Source organism: Penicillium soppii (genome assembly GCF_028829465.1).
Source record: "Penicillium soppii strain IBT 18220 chromosome Unknown utg000005l, whole genome shotgun sequence".
Classification (NCBI taxonomy): Eukaryota; Fungi; Ascomycota; class Eurotiomycetes; order Eurotiales; family Aspergillaceae; genus Penicillium; species Penicillium soppii.
In genome coordinates, this window is record NW_026643235.1 from 1,724,083 (window position 1) to 1,742,285 (window position 18,203).

Genomic DNA, 18,203 nt, shown 5'->3' on the forward strand with positions numbered 1-18,203 from the left:
ATCAAAGCGCATATGGCCTTGACCGCTAGTACAACTGCCTAACAATATAACTGTTGAATTACTAGTTACGTAGTAAAGGCAGGCAATAGTGATAAGCATGTAAAAGGGAGAACCATGTCTAGGAATACAAACTTGATGTATGTACGAGAGAAGTTCAATCAAACTGTCTGCTATGTAGACCTAGAACTAAGGACATATTAATGCCCTCCTTTTTAGTGCCTAGGGTTGAGATAATTTATCACCTGTTTACGCGCTGAGTTGAAAAGGCGCATCCTACTTAGCAGAGCTAGATGAGTACTACGTAGTGTATCTCGGACCATCCTTCTTCACAATACATGATGCTAGGAGAATCGCATAAATTCCGAATGTATTCACCGCAATTCAGTTGATAGAAATACTCTTCCGACTGAATTGGGATTTCCAGGGATAGTTGACGAAAATCGGGCATCGAGCGAAGGGCATGGATTTGCCTCTATAGTTGGACGCCACGAGCGTTAAAGCGTAGATAAATTCTTATGCATGAGACTTAAATTGGGCAAATGACTCCGCTCGGAAAATTGATAATGATCGAGGAAGGTGGCACAGGAAGGTGGCACAGAAGTTAGTGCATAATTCCCGGAATCGCATGATTGCATGGCAATTTTCAACACTAATTAGTTATATGTTGTACGTAGGTAGCAACTCTTGAGACTTTGTGTAACTGCAATGATTGTTCAGGTTAGCCTTTTGGGGGTATGATTCATATGTACTTGTGTGTTTACCTATGGGTGTACTACGTGCATCGCAGCCTAGAAATTTGGGGTATAAGGGATATAAGGACATACTCGGTGAACTTTCATCATAGAAATGACCAACTTGGGAATCGTAACATTGAACGCTAATTGAATATCATGTACATAAATCAACAAAGTATATCTCAGCTCGAAGCCTCCATCTTCCCAGACTGCTGAGCATCAACCTGAACCTGAACTTGAGCACGGTCATCCTCTGAACCCTCCCCCTCAAAGAGAGCGGGCGCATCATCCGGTTCATCGGGAATAAAGAGGTTCAAGAAGATGCCAAGAAGCGCACAAATGGCAAATCCATTCTCCATAACCAGATTGACGGCATTGATCAAACCCTCCAAGGCATGATTATCACCCGAGTAGGTGAAAACGTACCCAAACCACTCAGGAACAAGAGTAACACCCATGCCAATGGAGAAACTAGCCGTGAGAATGAAGCGATTGCGACGGGTAAACGGAACAGCCCCGATAATGCGCAGACCACTGACAGCCACGGAGCTGAACAGGAAAGCCGTCATGCCACCAAGAACAGAGCTCGGGATAGCAACGAGAGCAGCGGCAAATTTGGAGAAGATTCCCATAATAACGAGGAAGAAGCAGCAGCAGTAGCCGGCGGTGCGATTCGCGCATTTCGTTAAAGCAATAACACCGTTGTTCTGCGCAAACACAGACATCGGGCTGATGGTCATCAGCCCAGCCAGCAGACAGGTCAGGCCGTTACCGAGAACACCACCCTGGATTCTGGAATCAAAGGTTGCACCCTCGACCTGCAGCCGGGAGACATCACAAGTAGCCGTGATATCACCAATAGACTCCATCATGATAACGATGTACAGCGCAAGAAGAGGCAGAATAAGAGGTGGGTACACAGACAAAGGGAAAGTATGGACCCAAGGGAAAGATGCAACTGGTGCCGCCGCAATACCCGAATTTTCAAAGTAATTGCAGGCAGCCGCAACAATCGAGCCAACCAGGAGTCCAACGATAACAGAACAACTCTTCAGAATCGGAGGCCCCCACCGCTCACAAACAATAATAGTGACAAACACCAAGAATCCAAGCCCAATGAACTCAGCACTCCCCCACGGCAAAGCATGCGGCGCGTCAGCACTAGGACACATTGTCCTAGCCGAAGGATCAGTCCCGCACCCGGAGCCACCAGCCCAATCCTGCATCGCGGACTTAACAAGCGAAGCACCGATCAGCATAACCGTAGGCCCGGTAACAAGTGGTGGGAACACGCGCGCCAGAATGCGCGAGCTCATGAAACTCATTCCGATCTCAAGCAGCGCGCACAAACATGACGTCCCTAGCAGCGCACCGTACCCTTTCGGACAAGCCAGTTTCGTCCCGTCCTCCAGCGAAGGACAGTACCCGGACTTGTACATCTGCGTGAACGCACCCTGGGCCACGGTGATAGTAGAAAATGATGTTCCAACCACAGACAGCAGGCCGGTGCCGATGTAGTACTTTGTGCCTTTGATGTGGAAGCGGAACATTTGGACGGCGCTCAGCAGGCCGGAGACGATTAGTGATGTTGAGACGAGGTATTGGTAGACCTCATCGCCGAAGTTGGCACCTGCGGACCCGCCGAGTAGGATTGGTGGCGAGATGACGCCTGCCAACATGGCGAGGGCATGTTGTAGGCCGAGGATTAGGGCTAGGACAACTGGGACGCGGTCTTCAAGGCCGAAGAATGGAGCGGTTTTGCGGGCTCGTCTGGTGAATGGGAGGCGTGGGATGAAGAGGTATCCGTAGTCATAGTCTCCTAGGAGGCCCTCGCTGCGTTTGTTAGTTGGTACATTGGTTATGGGTTCGGTTTGGATCTGGGGAAATGTACCGAGTTGTGAATGTTTTGACTATGCTGCGCACTTTGGTAGATAGTGTGCGCTTGGGTGTGTGATCGGGACCGATCTGGTCTGGGCCGTCCATGGTGTACAGCGGGCAATTGGATTGTATACAGTGATGTCTGGACTAGATGGAGTGGTACACAGAGACTTATATATTGAAAAGAGAAAAAATTGTATTGAGGTCGAATATTGCGAACTCTAAATTAGCGGAGACTGCGGAGAATCCACGCGTGGAATTCCCACGCGATAAATTAACATGATAATTAATTGATTAACTATCGGGGGCCAAGTTTCTACTGGTGAGCATGTCGCATTAGCAAGAGTATCGCATAACTCACCATGGTACTAGACTAAACATGGTTTAGGGGCCGCCTTATCTCGTGTTTTGTTCAACCAATCAGAAAATGCCGAGACATCTATCAAAGTGGAGTTTGATAAGGAAATCCATTGACCCCATAGAATGGGTGATTGTTTACACGCTACTACTTGTGCTTCTTTACTAAACACACTCTACGCAATGCATTTCATACAACATTGCACCATTAGCGGAGCCACAGCTCAACAGCAATTGGTATACCGAGTGGACCTGGAGTACTGGCATGTGCTTGGTCCAACTTTGGATGGTGGCTGAACCTCCACACGAATAGGTTCTGACTCGGCTATCTGTCTGGGGTTTATCTCAGATCTGACAGTCGGAGGGTGCCGTGGAGAGGTGGAAGACTCCGATGGACAATGTATGTTCACGATGTCAAGTTCTTATCACGATGAGGGATATTCGATATTCCATCTTCAGCTCAGGAGTAGATCGGATGCTGCGGTTATCTCGCTGATTGCAGTGGCGACGGCAGTGATTTGAGATGTCATTATATCTTCGTTCCTGGCGATCGTCAATATAGTAAAGGTGTCCATACTGTACAAAATTAGACTAGAGGGGCATGGCCGCCGTTCCAGAATAGAAGGTCGATCCTCGGGCATTATGCCTAACTTTTGAGATTATGCGGCTTTTGTTTGCGCTTTGTGTCTTCCTTTTTCGATTCATTCGACTCTTTCAACTTGTTCCTTTCTCAACTCTCACTCTCAACTCACACCATGTGATGTTCACCGTGAGGCTGTGATTCACCTGGCTTGTGACATCCCTAGATCCTCGGATTGCCCGATCGATATCGACATCGACTCTTATTTCTGTTCCTTTTTCTCTTTCTTTAGACTGACGCACTGTTGAATCATAACGTGCTAGATCTGCCAAAGCTCGACGGATCGGGTTGATTCACAAATGTGCCTCGGTCGGAGTGCAATTTCTGAAGCAAGGACACCAATACTAATTGATTCGATGATGATGAGCAGGCATTCGATCGCATTCGATCGCATTCGATTAGGTGGAACAACATTGTACGTACAATGTAGAACGTTGTGCGGAGTACAGTAGACCATGCAATGACTTCACTAAAGATCGTCCATTCAGGAAACACCGAGAACACGGATTTGGCAGCCGAGATTGGCCAGTGGGAAAGCGGTGAATGTAAGGTACAGCCAACCTCTGCCCTCCAATCAGGATCACTCCAGATTCAAACAAATGATTGGATCAGAAGTCAGGGATATCCCTAGATTTTCCGAGGTCCAGCCCTGTAAAGCCCACGGGTGGCCGGGTACTAATCCGACCAGTCTACAAGGTTACATAAGCAGAAAAAATGCTGACGGGATTTGCCATCGACATCTGATTGGCTCTTAGAGCCTGAGGCACCAAAGCGTTGGGGCTCGCCGGACCCAACATTCGCCAGAAAGCGCTGGGCCACGCCACTCCCGAGAAGAGTAGAAGAAAATGTCTATCAGGGCAAGCTTATAATCAACACTTTCTGCTCTTCTACGATACGTTGTAGATGCGCCTTTGCCTCGGGATCTTGTGACGGTCCATCTTTGCACTTTTCTGATTCGTCTCTAATCCCAGTTTACCCCATATCCTGGTGATCACTGGCGCCATCTCCCCCAACGTTCGTTCAAGTGGGCCCCAAGTATAAAAAAGCCCTTGGGCCCTCCATTCTTATCTTTTTCACACACCACCCACAATGTCGTCGAAGGATGCTCGCCCACGGGCGACTGACACCAAGAAGGTGCACATCGCTGATACTCAGATGACTCGCCAGAACTGGTACAAGCATATCAACTGGCTGAATGTCGTTCTCATTCTCGGTGTTCCTCTGTCCGGGTGTATCCAGGCTTTCTGGGTGCCCCTGCAGTTGAAGACGGCCATCTGGGCTGTCATCTACTATTTCTTCACTGGTCTGGGAATCACAGCTGGTAAGTGATAACATGGCAAAACAAAAATAAATTTGAACATCAACTGACTCACTTTGCAGGCTACCATCGTCTCTGGGCTCACTGCTCCTACTCCGCCACTCTTCCCCTCCGCATCTGGCTCGCTGCTGTTGGTGGCGGTGCCGTCGAAGGCTCCATCCGCTGGTGGGCTCGGGACCACCGTGCTCACCACCGTTACACCGACACTGACAAGGACCCTTACTCTGTTCGCAAGGGCCTGCTGTACTCTCACCTCGGATGGATGATCATGAAGCAAAATCCCAAGCGAATTGGCCGCACCGACATTAGCGACCTGAACGAAGACCCTGTTGTTGTCTGGCAGCACCGCAACTACCTCAAGGTCGTCATCTTCATGGGCCTTATCATGCCCATGATGGTTGCCGGTCTTGGCTGGGGTGATTGGTACGGCGGCTTCGTGTACGCCGGTATCCTCCGTATCTTCTTCGTCCAGCAGGCCACTTTCTGCGTGAACTCCCTCGCCCACTGGCTCGGAGACCAGCCTTTCGATGACCGCAACTCTCCTCGTGATCACGTCATCACCGCCTTGGTCACCCTCGGTGAAGGCTACCACAACTTCCACCACGAGTTCCCCTCCGACTACCGCAACGCCATCGAATGGCACCAGTACGACCCCACCAAGTGGACCATCTGGACTTGCAAGCAGCTTGGCCTCGCCTTCGACCTGAAGCAGTTCCGCTCCAACGAGATCGAGAAGGGTCGCGTCCAACAGCTCCAGAAGAAGATCGATCAGAAGCGCGCCAAGCTTGACTGGGGTACTCCTCTCGACCAGCTCCCCGTCATGGAATGGGACGACTACGTCGAGCAGACCAAGAATGGTCGCGGTCTCATTTCCATCGCTGGTGTTGTCCACGATGTCACAGATTTCATCAAGGACCACCCTGGTGGCAAGGCCATGATCAAGTCTGGACTCGGCAAGGATGCCACTGCCATGTTCAATGGTGGTGTCTATTACCACTCCAACGGTGCACACAACTTGCTGTCCACGATGCGTGTTGGTGTCATTCGTGGTGGAGGTGAAGTTGAAATCTGGAAGCGTGCTCAGAAGGAGAACTCCGAGTATGTTCGTGATGAGACTGGTCAGCGGATTATTCGGGCAGGCATGCAGGTGACTAAGATCCCTGAGCCCATTCCTACTGCGGATGCAGCTTGAGTGAAACCAATTATTGTTGCATTAGTGGGTTTGGTGCTGGCGTCTCTATTTTCTTCTTTTTTCTGTTCAAAAGCGGCCTTGTTGCGCACTAGATAATCTGTCATGAATTAGAAACGAACTTTTATCATATGCTTGCTTGGATTTGAAGGTGTGAACAGTAAATTTTGTAGAAATGTAGAAAATAATTGTAGAAAAGAAGAAAACTTTGTGGGGGGGTTTGGCTATCACATGTCACTGTTTACTTAGGCTCCAAGGTTGTAGGTACTTAGTGCACATGTTAATTTAATATGGAAACTCTTGTACTTTATGTCTATTGCATACTAGGGTAGCTTCGAAGGTTAATCCCTGCAACTGGTTGAAGATTACTGGGCATACTACAGTCGAAATCATATGCTAATTTAGTTTGAGTAGGTGTACCCATTAAAATATGCATAGATCATACTAGACCTCTGGTCTAGCGATAACCCACTATTGATCTTGCGGGCAGGCCTATGGGCTTTATTTAATAAAGCTATTGGGAGATATTAGAAGAAGAAAGAGTAATAGGATAGTTGACGAGGTGATTTGTGAAGTGGGGTAGTGGGTAAAGACTTTTTGACGCCTATGTATATAGATAACACGGGGGGTACTTATAGCACTTTGTTTACAACCCAATTCTACTTGAAACAGAAAGGGTAAGATAAAAGGATATTCTGTCGAATCTAGAACACCAGATTGTTATTAAAATAGAAGAACAATTAGAACACTTGAAACCAGATAACTACATATGGACAGTTGTACGTAAATAGATATGTCGCCAACGCCAAGACATGTAGATATAACCCGATTAATCTGCAATGCAGGTGCATCACCTGATACTCCTCCACCGCCATCATAGCATTCACCGCTCGAACTCTCCTTCCCCTCTTAATTGCCCTCCTAGCCATCATCGTGGCGCCCCTCCTCCGTCTCCGCCTCACATCCGTGCTTGGCCACCTCCGAACCACACCAGCACGATACCTCACAACCTCCAGCATGGCCCCTGCCCACTTCCGCAAGCCCCCTCAGGCCCCTCCGATCTTCACAGCAACTCCAGAATCCGTAGTTGCCGATGCCGAGCGCCTGATCAAGACCACCCGCACCATCCAAGACAAGATTGTGGCTGAGATCAAGCCTGAGGCCGCAACCTTCGCCAACGTCGTCCTTGCCATCGCTCACGATGACAACGTGAGGAGTTTGGAGTCCAGCATTTTGGGCTTCTACCAAGCTGTCTCAACAGACTCCAAGCTCCGGGATGCCTCCTCCAAGGCCGAGGAGCTGATGGATGAGTTCTTCATCGAGGCCGCTATGCGTGAAGACGTCTTCAACCTGTTTGATGCTGTGCTGCATCGTGACGAGGCTCTTGACCCAGAATCTCGCCGTCTGCTAGAGAAGGAACACAAAGAATTCGTCCGCTATGGACTCGGTATCCCTGCTGGACCTCAGCGGGATCGTTTTAAGGAGATCAAGAAGCGATTGAGCCAGCTGAGCATTGAGTTCCAGAAGAACTTGAACGAGGAGAATGGCGGCATTTGGTTCTCGCCTGAGCAGCTGGCCGGTGTGCCGAATGATGTGCTCGAGGGTCTGCAGAAGGGCGAGGGCGAAAACGAAGGCAAGCTCCGGCTGTCGTTCAAGTACCCCGATCTCTTCCCCGCTATGAAGTACGCCAGTGATCCTGAGACCCGCAAGCAGGTTATGATCGCCAACGAGAACAAGTGTAACCAGAACGTGCCGCTCTTCCGCGAAACAATTATCCTGCGTGATGAGGCGGCCCGTTTACTCAAATACCCCAACCACGCTACGTACCGTATCGAGGACAAGATGGCCAAGACACCGGAGACTGTTGATAATTTCCTCGGTGATCTGCGCACTCGATTGACCGCCGGCGGTAAGAAGGAGGTGCAGAAGCTGCTGGAGATGAAGAACGCCATGGATCCCAAGGCTGATGGTCGCTACTACTTGTGGGACCATCGGTTCTACGACCGTCTCATGCTCGAGAAGGATTATTCTTTCGACCAGCAGCTGATTGCCGAGTGGTTCCCTCTGCAGAACACCATTAACGGCATGCTGAAGATCTTCGAGGAGCTCTTCGGTCTGGAATTCGTCGAGGTCACCGGTGAAGACCGCGCATCCATTGCCTCCACCGGCCAGGGCAACGACATCGTTTGGCACGAAGACGTGCAAATTTTCAGCGTGTGGAACGACGAAAGCGAGGGATCCGGATTTGTTGGATACCTGTATCTCGACCTGTTCCCCCGCGAAGGCAAATATGGTCACGCCGCCAACTTCAACCTCCAACCCGGTTTCATCGACAAGGACGGCAACCGCCGATTCCCTGCCACCGCTCTGGTGTGCAACTTCACCAAGCCACAGCTCAAGAAACCCAGTCTGCTCAAGCACGACGAGGTTGTCACGCTCTTCCACGAGCTCGGCCACGGCATCCACAACCTCGTCTCGCGCACTATCTACTCCCGCTTCCACGGCACAAGTGTAGCGCGCGACTTCGTCGAAGCACCCAGCCAGATGCTCGAGAACTGGTGCTGGACTGCCTCCCAGCTTCGTGCTCTCAGCAAACACTACACCACCCTCTCCCCAGAGTACCTCTCTGGCTGGCAAGAGGCTCAGGCCAGCAACGGCAAGACGGATACAGAGAAGCCATCCGAGCACATTCCCGACGATATAATCGATAACCTTATCCGCACAAAGAACGTCAACGGCGCCCTCTTCAATCTCCGCCAGCTCCACTTCGGTATCTTCGACATGACCGTTCACGAACCTAAGAGTCACGCCGATATTGAGGCCCTTCCCATTTCAGCCACATACAACCGTCTTCGCCAGGAAATCACCCAGCTGGACGGCCCTGAAGTACTTGGTGAAGGCAGTGAATGGGCACACGGCCAAGCGACATTCGGCCATTTGATGGGTGGTTACGACGCTGGATACTACGGGTACTTGAGGTATGAATGGACGTGTGTTGCTATTGCGCATGTACTAATGAAAAATCTACAGTTCGCAAGTCTACTCGACTGATATGTTCTACACCGTCTTCAAGGACGATCCTATGAACAAGGCTGCTGGTCGTCGGTACCGGTACCAGGTTCTGGAGAAGGGTGGCAGTCAGGAAGAGATGAAGTCGTTGACGGATTTCTTGGGTCGGGAGCCGCAGACCGATGCCTTCTATAAGGATTTGGGACTTGCTTGATTGCCTAGGTGGCAATGCACTCATGCGTACGAATACTTAAATATGTGTAAATGTATTTAGTATCTTCAATGTTTATAGCAACGAAATGAAGACGAAATCACAGTAGCTCCGATAAGCCCACCGCCTTGGCAATATGGCAATCGTTAGCTTCAGCTCTTTTCCTGAAATCACTCATAGAGACTCTTAACTTTGGAAGGCAATACCATAGTTCAAAAGAAACATACAACAACTGCACTCTGTTCATTAGTGAGTACCACAGCCTCTTATACCACCCACCATCTAACCAAGACCCCCCACAGCACCAATCAGCAACCAGCGCATAAGCACCAACTGTACCCCAATCTCCAAATCCACAAAATGGCCGAAACACCCGCCACCCTCCCAATCCAAACCCACCACTGCAGTTTCTGCAACCACCTTTTGCTAGCAACAACGCGCACGCTTTCCACGCTCCCCCGCCGCGGTGGCGAAAGCAAAGACGCCGCCACAATCCTCCCACTAGAAAACACAGACCGCGACCTAGAAGCCGAGCTCGAAGACGGGTCTAATCCCAAACTCCGCCATGTATCACAGCACATGACGCTTCTTCTCGCGACGACGATCCCCGATCGTCGCGCGACGCTTATCCGCCGCGCAGACGGGATCGAGAAGCGATTGTTGCTCAGGTGTGGGCGATGTCGCGTAGTCGTGGGGTACTATCTGGACCGGGTGCATTGGGAGAGTAAGGCTTTGAATTCCGGGAAAGGGGATGCTGGGGATGAGAGGCCACCGGCTGTGTATATTCTGCCAGGGGCTGTTGTTGAGACGGAGAAGATGGGGAGTGCAGGGGATGAAGGGTGGAGGGAATGGATGAAGGAGCAGATATGAGGGACTGCGTTCTGTTCTAGATGGTCTCTACGTCTTGACCCAGGACTACGTGTATGCAAAGCGATACCCAAAATAATAAGTATTTGATAATAAAAACATACAAGACGAAGTGTGACGCCGAATCTCCCTTATCCATGTCGAACGTAAATCATATCAGGGTATTAGTTGGCGAGGATGGTGCGAACGAGATCTGGACATGTGTTAGTTATGGCTTCATGGTCCAACCCATCTCTATCAGACATACCTGTGTAGTTGATCTCGCCAGAGCTGGTATCAACAGCCTTGAGCAACTCATCGACTTCATCGTCGGACATCTTCTCTCCGAGATTCGTAAGGACTGTCATCATTAGCTGTGCCCTTCACACTCCACCGAATAATAAAACATACTGTATCGCAGCTGTCCAACACCAATAAAGCCCGTCATATCCTTATCGAAGACCTGAAATCCACGACAATATTCCTCCGGCTCGCCGGGCTCACGGAAACCACCTGGGCGGTTAAGGACTTTGAGGAAAGAGTCGAAGTCGACTGCAACAACAAGAATTAGCAAATGCGCAAAGCAAATCCAAGCTCCTTAGAAAATCGAGTACACATACAGTCACCACCAACAGTCTTCTCCAAGTCCGCAATCTCAGCAAGCGTGGGGTTCTGGCCGCAGGCGCGCAGCAGATCACCGAGGAGATCACCGGCGACACGGCCGGTGCCGCGTCGGTCGAAGAGCGAGAACGCTTCCTTGTAGTTGGTAGAGGCCTGATCGTGTGTATTCGTGTTAGCCATGATGACGATGAGTGTGGTCGCGGAGTTGGTCCAGGGGGGAAATTGTTGTGAGGGGAATCCGAAGGGGGCTCGGGTTACATAGTGCGGGTGTGTGGTTGGACCGCACGGGGATTCAGGAATTCCATACCATGTTTTGTATTTGAGATGAGATTGATGGAAACAAATATGCAGATGTCTGATGTCTGATGTCTGAAGAGGGTCTGGGGGGAATTGATGTGGGATCGGCGATGGTTGTTAGGGCAACCGTTTAGTGCATATGTATGCAGGGAAACTGCTATTGGGCAATGTGTACAATAGACAACATGCTCTGTGCATACATGTATGTGAATTTCTTATATATACATAATAAAACAAATTATAACTACGACTGCAACTTGGCGATACAGCTGTCCAGCAGCCTCGCCGCCTCGCCCAGCAGTTCCCAGCGTGGTTTGGCAAATGAGTCTCGCAAGATCATTAGCAACCCGAGACATCCATTGCGACCGCTCATGGCCTCCAGTTCGTTCGGTTCTTGGATCTCGCTCATGCGATGGAGAAATGCCTGCATGTCTCTCTCGCGATCGGCAACCGTTGCCAGCATGGGCACCGGACGAAGTGGTCCATCCAATGCGAAGCCGTAGGTCCAGACCACCAATGCTGCGAAATACATTACCCAAGGTCGGTTGAGAAGGTAATCGTCACGGGCGGCGTATTCGCCGGGCTGCGTGGCTGGATCTAAGAAACACGAGGAGAGAAATTTGAGAGCGTAGAATGTGGCATCGCGCGCAGAGGCTTTGGTCGCCCATCGCTCTGTCTTTTCCCTTGCGGCGCGGTGATCGCGCGCTGTAATACAGCGACCCATTAGTCTTCCTGCGCCTGCGAAGATTTGGAGATCTGCTATATCGACGTGGGAGGCCATGTGAGCTAGACCGTGCAATACGTTGCGGGACTCGGAAGTCGTGGAAGGACCGAGTGCTTCGTCGTAATCGCGGCGCCAATTATCGAATGCGCGGAGGAGTGAAGTGCGCCATTTATCTCTTCCGCCGAGACTCTGGCCCACGCCCAATGAGCTGATTTGCAAGTCTCGCTGGTTAAGATGCCAGCAAACGCTTAGGAGGCCGGCCATGAGGATGATTCGACCGAAGGCGTTGGTACGGACAGGTTGGCCATTCAATGTGCGCTTGAGGCCGTCTAGGAACATTATTGGGCGGACGCCGTGGGATTGCAGGCTTGATTGGACGCGGGCGACCTCTGCGGCGCTGGTAGCCGCCCATAGGGCTTCGTCGCAGGGTAGTGGGAGTCGCAGTTCATGAGCGACCATTTTGGCCGAGTGCCCAAACATCGTGGCGTGTGTGGAGTCCAGGACGAAGGCAGCAAATGCTACACGGCGAGTGGCCTCTGCTTTAATCCATGTTGACCACGACTCATCTTCTTCCTTGGCTTCGGGGGTGTCGAACGACGAGCTGCCGATGAGGGAACTGCCTCGGCGCATGAGAGTAAGAGTTGTGTCGTGGTGAATATGAGCGCGTTCGTGCAGGGCACGCGTAGAGAATAGCTTCTCGTAGACTTCCAGCAGGAGTAAAGACTGGAAGACCCAAAGTTTGGCTGGAGGCCGAAAGTCGGCATCCATGAAGATCTCCCAGCGCAAATGCCACGCAATGAAGCTGGCCAATTCCGCTGCTGCCTCGGTGACCGTCTGGCCATGGTGTGTATTCAAGGTTGCAGCGCCTATAGCCATAACGGCCAGCAGTAACAGATTGGGAATACGATCAGCAACGAAAGTAGGCTGATGCAAGATGGGCAATTGTGCATGAAAGTGGTACCAATAAGATCCTATGTACGTCTGCATCATGCGCAAGCTCAGAACATGGCGGTCGTTGTTTAAATCTCCGTCCATGAGGGAGTCTTTGCGCTTTGCGCCGGCTGCATATGCCGCCTCATTGAAGCGAGTCGACATCAAATGCAGGAGCTCTTGACGCTTTTCTTCTGAAATGATAGCTGGCGGTGCTCCGGAGTCCAAGATGCTAGTCACGCTCATTGGATGTTGTGGGATCACTGCGCAAAAATTATCATTGCTATACGAAGGCTCGTTTATGTAGAATTGGTTCTGAACAAGCGGAACCATTCCATACCCGAGCGGGGCGAGCGGTTCGCTGAACAACCACGCTGCAAAATCATCTGCCATGGCGAACGGCGAGCGATTGTATGTTTCCCCACCAAATATTGGGTACGACATGGAATCCAGGTCGATGAGATTATCCGGCTGGTTGAGTACACCAGGAAAATCTGGGTATTGCGCTACTGGCATCTCACTCTCAACGCCAGTGGTGAGCGGGTATGTAGAGACCGATCGAGGTTCCTCGGAGCTAACGAAGTATTCTGGGACCGTAAGACCTGGCGACGAAGTAGGAGAGGTCTTTGTATCATTATCGGTGAGATGGTCCCTTTTTTGAAGCTGAGAGCCACTTGTCGTGTGTCGTTCACGGTGACGAGCGCAGAGATCCTGTCGTACGAACGAGCGATAGCAGTTCGGGAAGTCGCAACGATATATTTGTTTGGGAGTGTGGTTGAGCGCATGGCGACTGAGGTGCTCGGCGCGCGAGTAACTCTTTCCACAGCCTTCGTAGGTGCATTCGAACTTGCGATCGGAGAGGACTTTGCGACTACGTCGCCGTCTCTTGGAGGGTTGACCATCAATCTCCATCTTTTTCATGCCATGAGCACGGAAATCGGACTCAGGATGCCGAATATCCAAAAACGAGAGTGGAAGGGTGTAGGGAAGAGTTTAAGCGCAAACTCGGGTCAAAGCCTGGGGAAGTGCGGAGATGTTCGGTGGGGGGTGGCGGAGATAGTTTGGTGAAGAACAACTCAACGGGTTAAACGTTTAAGCAAATAGTTTCGAGTTTTTAAATAAGTGTGCGACTGGTGTGTTTTGTCTCTCTGTTATTGAGATACATGAGGATACCTGAAGTCATCTTTTCAAGCTATACATGTATATATATATTTATGTAATTGTAGCATCGAAACTATATAGACAACCTTGGAAACCAGGGCATATCCTTTCATTATGTATAACACTTCGGGTCTAATTGATGTTCAACTACTCTTGTTTTAACTACAACTCCAGACATGTTTGAAAATTTTTCTTAAGAGATTCATTGCTCGTAATCACATACCCGCACACGGAGACTGTCAAGCGTCTCTATGCAGACATGAGTTCCGAGTATCTAGAAAGTCCACCGAATCGAGTCCAAGCTCGCACCCTAATGGTAGTAACTGTGGAAGCCAGAGAGTTCAATTTCTGGTCAGGCCGGCGTACCGGCAGATCATAATTCATCACGAGACCAAGTTTCGTGCCATCATATCGTACCACATGGCGCGTCAATAGCAAAGGACCAACACCTGATGTGCAAATGCTCCCGTGGGTTGTTTTTGAGTACTGGGCACTGAGAGAAGGACATATGCAGTATCTCAGCCGCTGAATCGGAACCGAGTGGCCTCTAGTCGACCGAGTCCATCCCGTGGGGCCACATTGCGGCGGCGGTATGAGTTTGTGAAGTCTGTTCGGAATTAGAATGAAATGAGCGGAGAAAGAAGGGAGGGTGGGGGGTGCTTACCTTGAAGGAGGGCACGGATTTTGCGGTTCTCTCCAGAATGGACTTTGTCTGAGACGTTCTTGAGGAGCTTCTCGCCCTCGCCTTGCTTCAATGAGCCGGGTGGGAGCATCTGCAGGGTGGTTTGCAGCCATTGACCGGTTTCTTGAGGCAAGAGTTCGAACATAGTCATGACGACTCCTGACGCATCGGGGAAGCAGTCGCCGGGGAAAGTAAACATCATACCGGTCAGAACGCGTTGGGCCAAAAGCTGGCCTTGCGAGAGGATCAATGCCTTCACCGCCTCGCGGACCTCAGGCGGAGTGACATAAGGTTGACCTTCCGGACTGGTGAATTGGGAGACCATAGGCTTCTCGAATGCAAAGCCGAAGAGATCCCGGTAGTAATGAAGCGTAGCAATGAGGGGTTCGACTTGTTGAAGTGTGAGGGCGCTGAGAGCAGCAGAGAAGATGGGAATGGCAAGGGACGAGCTGATGCACTTTTTAGGGTAGTATCGGACGGCATCGGAGGACAGGCGGAAGAAATCCTCTATCACATCGGGCAAGTTCTCGGGGGCGAGATCGTTCATGATCCGCAGGAATGCAATGGCCTGCTGCTCGTAGAACTGGAAGACCGCATCACTGGTGGCTTGGTCGACGTACTCGGCTCCATCGGAAAATTCCCGCACCACAGCATCCGTGGCCCACAGGAAGCAACCTTCGCGGGAGGCCTGGAAGCCATTGGCGATGCTCTCGGCCAGAGCTGGAAGAAGGGGAATCATGCCAGTGCGGTAAGAGATAATCATGTATCGCCAGCATCGGCACACACGCTCGAGAATAGGCGTGGAAGACGTAAAGTTCATGACAATCGTGGTCATTATGGGCAGAATTTCGCCGCAGTATTTAACGGCAGGGTTTTCTTCACCCGGTGCGAGAATGGGAGTAACCACCTGCACAAATATGGTAATCAGCTGTAGATGATCAGCCACGGCTCGCTGGTCTGCTTCGTTCTGTGCGCTGTTGGCTAATCTCATAATTCGGTCCATGATGGGGTCGCAGAACATCTTGTAAGACTCGTAAATTTTCTCATGAGGCTGGACCGAGACCACAGCGGCAACGCCCTCAGTCACCTCCTCTTGACTGGCGGGCTTCAATTTGTCGAGAACCGACTCGAAGAAGGTATGGAGCTGAACGACGTGGCCACCCAAGAGCTTTTGGCAGTCCGTGCCCAAGAATTTGAATGCAAGGGCGGAGGCCTGCACGACTTCCTGAGAGGCGTGGCTAAATCCTGAAATCACGTAGTTAAGTTGAGCCTCCAAAGTTTCAGGGTGGAGAGCGGTCCATTCAGTGTAACGGGCCAGTGCCATTATTGCCTGGAATCGGACTTTCTCCTGATCCGGAATCTGGACAATGAGAGGAATCAATTCTCCGAGAATAGTGCTTTCTTCGGGATCGACCATGCGGCCCATTGCGCGAAGACCGAAAAGAGGAGCCTCCAATTCCTGCCAGTGAGGAACATGCTCATGGCTAGCCTGTGACGCATACTTGGCAACCCACTGCTGAATCAATTGGTAGATTTTAGCAAGGCAATTGTTCACACCCACAACAGCACAGCAGTCCTTGAGCACATCACCCATGGCATGACGGAACTGACGGAACTTTTCCTCTTGTTCGCGGTCTCCAGCGAACAAATCTGTCTCCCCTTCGTCTGGGGTGGGGAACTCGAGGTGCTTCACCATGATGTCCACCAACTGGGAGAATATGGGCTGGAAAGTGGCGCGGGCGTTGGCGTATTGGTCCAGGGTAATGTATTGCTTGACCTCGTACCAGAAAATGAAGGTCAAGGACACTGCATCCCGTTCCCAGTCGCGTGCACAGCACTCGAGGAGCGCTTCAACAAGATCCTGGAACTCATTGGGCATACGTGCAACGAGGACAACCCATGATTCACCGGCCTCAGCAAATATCCTTGTGATACCCTTGAAAGCCTCCAAATCCTCGGCCTCAGCAGTTTCGGCAATCTTGGGGCGGAGTGCCATAAGTCGCGGGTACAGGGCTTGAATAACGGCCAAAGACTCGTCCACGTCCTTGGTATCGCGGAAAAGTGTGCAGACACAATCGACACCAGCATCGAAAGAGTTATCATTGTCCAGCGCCCCGAAGATAACATCCATGAGTAGAGGTGTCTCAACAATTCTGGCCGCGGGAATTTCACGAAGCCACGAAGTGATACAGTCGAGGAGACGAGGGTTGTTTGCGGCGGAAGCTATTTTCAGTCAGTTCCGAGCCCCAATTTATCACGAGTTTGAAACATCGCTAGTCAACACATACGCGACGATTGAGCATATTGAACCAACAAAGTTAGAACTGCTTCCGCATTTCCTTCTAACAAAGTCTGTGTTCTATCAAGCAGTTCCTCCTCCTATTGCATTCGTCAGTTCGACCTCCGTAAATATTATCCGACAAACATACGCTGAGGTTGATCTTGCGCCCCTCAGTAACTTCTTCGGGCAAGATCTTCAAGAATTCAAGCACGCAGTCTCCTGCGGTGTTGCCCAAAGCCGCTCCAACAGTACCCAGAACATCTTTCCATCCTAGCATCTGGATCGCTAGACTGGATAAACAAACACATAGCTGGGTCTGGATAGGGCGCGGGCCCGCCGCAAATCCCACCAACAGGTGCAAGACAGAATCTCGGAGCGCCACTACCGAATCGGGATCAAGTTGATCGAGATCAAAGATAATCTGCGCAATCAGAGAGAAATCCAAAAAAAGAGGCAGCTTGAAATAACCTTACCTTTCCCTTCAGTGTAGTCGCGGCGAACAATTTGGCTTCGATTGGTACATCGGGGGACTGTAACAAAGCATGGGTGGTGGTCCAAGCCTCAATCTATTGACAGGTCAGCCTAAGCCCTGTATTCCAAGTGCCGACAGATAGCTTACCGATTTCTGGAACTTCTCAAGAAATTCATGAGCCTGAGTCTTGTCAGACCTAGACACATTCCCCTGCATTGTCGCGACAGCCGCCAGGACCGGGGCGAATGCCTGCCCGGCTTCCTTGCTGGCCATTTTGAAATAGAATTGAATCAGGCTCAGCAATGTATCAGCAAATGTTTAGAAAAAGAGGAGGGGGGTTGAAAGGTGGGATAGTGGCCCACCTTGGGTTTGGGCAAAATACCGTAATCAACTCACAGACCGCCCGGGCCCGAAGCTTTCTCTTCACTGTGACAACTATCTCCAGATCAAACATCCTACTACTACATCATGGCTCCCCGAAAGACTCTGTTGGCTCCTATTCATTTTATTTTCAACTTGCTGCAGAAGCGCAGCACTGTATCAGTATGGTTGTATGAGCAGCTTGCCTTCAGAATTGAGGGAAAGATCCGGGTATGTTGTCCTGGAATATCACGTTACAGTCGGGTTTTTTTGAAGCTAACAACTCTTAGGGATTTGATGAGTTCATGAACCTGGTTATCGATGATGCTGTGGAGGTTCGCCTCGCTACCAAGACAGAGGAAGAGAAGCGCAGGCCATTAGGTACGGAAATAGAAACGAAGCTATCACCAGAAATACAGCTGCTAATCCCTCCACGCAGGTCAAATTCTCCTCAAGGGAGACAACGTTTCTCTTATCCAAGCCGTTTGAATTA

General features: G+C 50.7%; 8 protein-coding genes across 8 annotated transcripts; 4 read left to right on the top strand and 4 right to left on the bottom strand.

Annotated features, from left to right (window-relative positions):
- Positions 1-916: 916 nt before the first annotated feature.
- Positions 917-2,717, bottom strand: N7529_006091 (nucleobase:cation symporter-2 family protein; the record flags this gene model as incomplete). Its single annotated transcript, XM_057241618.1, has 2 exons — positions 917-2,567; positions 2,626-2,717. The coding sequence occupies 2 exons, from the start codon at positions 2,715-2,717 to the stop codon at positions 917-919; spliced, it is 1,743 nt and encodes a 580-aa protein (XP_057096977.1).
- Positions 2,718-4,698: 1,981 nt separating this feature from the next.
- On the top strand, positions 4,699-6,119 carry N7529_006092 (stearoyl-CoA 9-desaturase sdeA; the record flags this gene model as incomplete). Its single annotated transcript, XM_057241619.1, has 2 exons — positions 4,699-4,930; positions 4,990-6,119. The coding sequence occupies 2 exons, from the start codon at positions 4,699-4,701 to the stop codon at positions 6,117-6,119; spliced, it is 1,362 nt and encodes a 453-aa protein (XP_057096978.1).
- Positions 6,120-6,885: 766 nt separating this feature from the next.
- Positions 6,886-9,339, top strand: N7529_006093 (M3 family metallopeptidase; the record flags this gene model as incomplete). The annotated part of the gene is made up of 3 exons (XM_057241620.1): positions 6,886-6,895; positions 6,997-9,094; positions 9,147-9,339. The coding sequence occupies 3 exons, from the start codon at positions 6,886-6,888 to the stop codon at positions 9,337-9,339; spliced, it is 2,301 nt and encodes a 766-aa protein (XP_057096979.1).
- A 357-nt stretch (positions 9,340-9,696) lies between these two features.
- On the top strand, positions 9,697-10,206 carry N7529_006094 (uncharacterized protein; the record flags this gene model as incomplete). The annotated part of the gene is made up of 1 exon (XM_057241621.1): positions 9,697-10,206. The coding sequence occupies one exon, from the start codon at positions 9,697-9,699 to the stop codon at positions 10,204-10,206; it is 510 nt and encodes a 169-aa protein (XP_057096980.1).
- Positions 10,207-10,367: 161 nt separating this feature from the next.
- N7529_006095 (uncharacterized protein) lies at positions 10,368-10,983 on the bottom strand (the record flags this gene model as incomplete). Its single annotated transcript, XM_057241622.1, has 4 exons — positions 10,368-10,396; positions 10,451-10,543; positions 10,594-10,734; positions 10,803-10,983. The coding sequence occupies 4 exons, from the start codon at positions 10,981-10,983 to the stop codon at positions 10,368-10,370; spliced, it is 444 nt and encodes a 147-aa protein (XP_057096981.1).
- A 361-nt stretch (positions 10,984-11,344) lies between these two features.
- On the bottom strand, positions 11,345-13,666 carry N7529_006096 (putative C2H2 finger domain protein; the record flags this gene model as incomplete). Its single annotated transcript, XM_057241623.1, has 1 exon — positions 11,345-13,666. The coding sequence occupies one exon, from the start codon at positions 13,664-13,666 to the stop codon at positions 11,345-11,347; it is 2,322 nt and encodes a 773-aa protein (XP_057096982.1).
- A 767-nt stretch (positions 13,667-14,433) lies between these two features.
- N7529_006097 (mRNA transport regulator MTR10) lies at positions 14,434-17,623 on the bottom strand (the record flags this gene model as incomplete). Its single annotated transcript, XM_057241624.1, has 6 exons — positions 14,434-14,522; positions 14,580-16,820; positions 16,886-16,976; positions 17,027-17,299; positions 17,352-17,444; positions 17,498-17,623. 6 exons carry the CDS (start codon positions 17,621-17,623, stop codon positions 14,434-14,436), a joined length of 2,913 nt encoding a protein of 970 aa, XP_057096983.1.
- Positions 17,624-17,818: 195 nt separating this feature from the next.
- Positions 17,819-18,199, top strand: N7529_006098 (small nuclear ribonucleoprotein E; the record flags this gene model as incomplete). The annotated part of the gene is made up of 3 exons (XM_057241625.1): positions 17,819-17,941; positions 18,001-18,091; positions 18,150-18,199. 3 exons carry the CDS (start codon positions 17,819-17,821, stop codon positions 18,197-18,199), a joined length of 264 nt encoding a protein of 87 aa, XP_057096984.1.
- Positions 18,200-18,203: the final 4 nt, after the last annotated feature.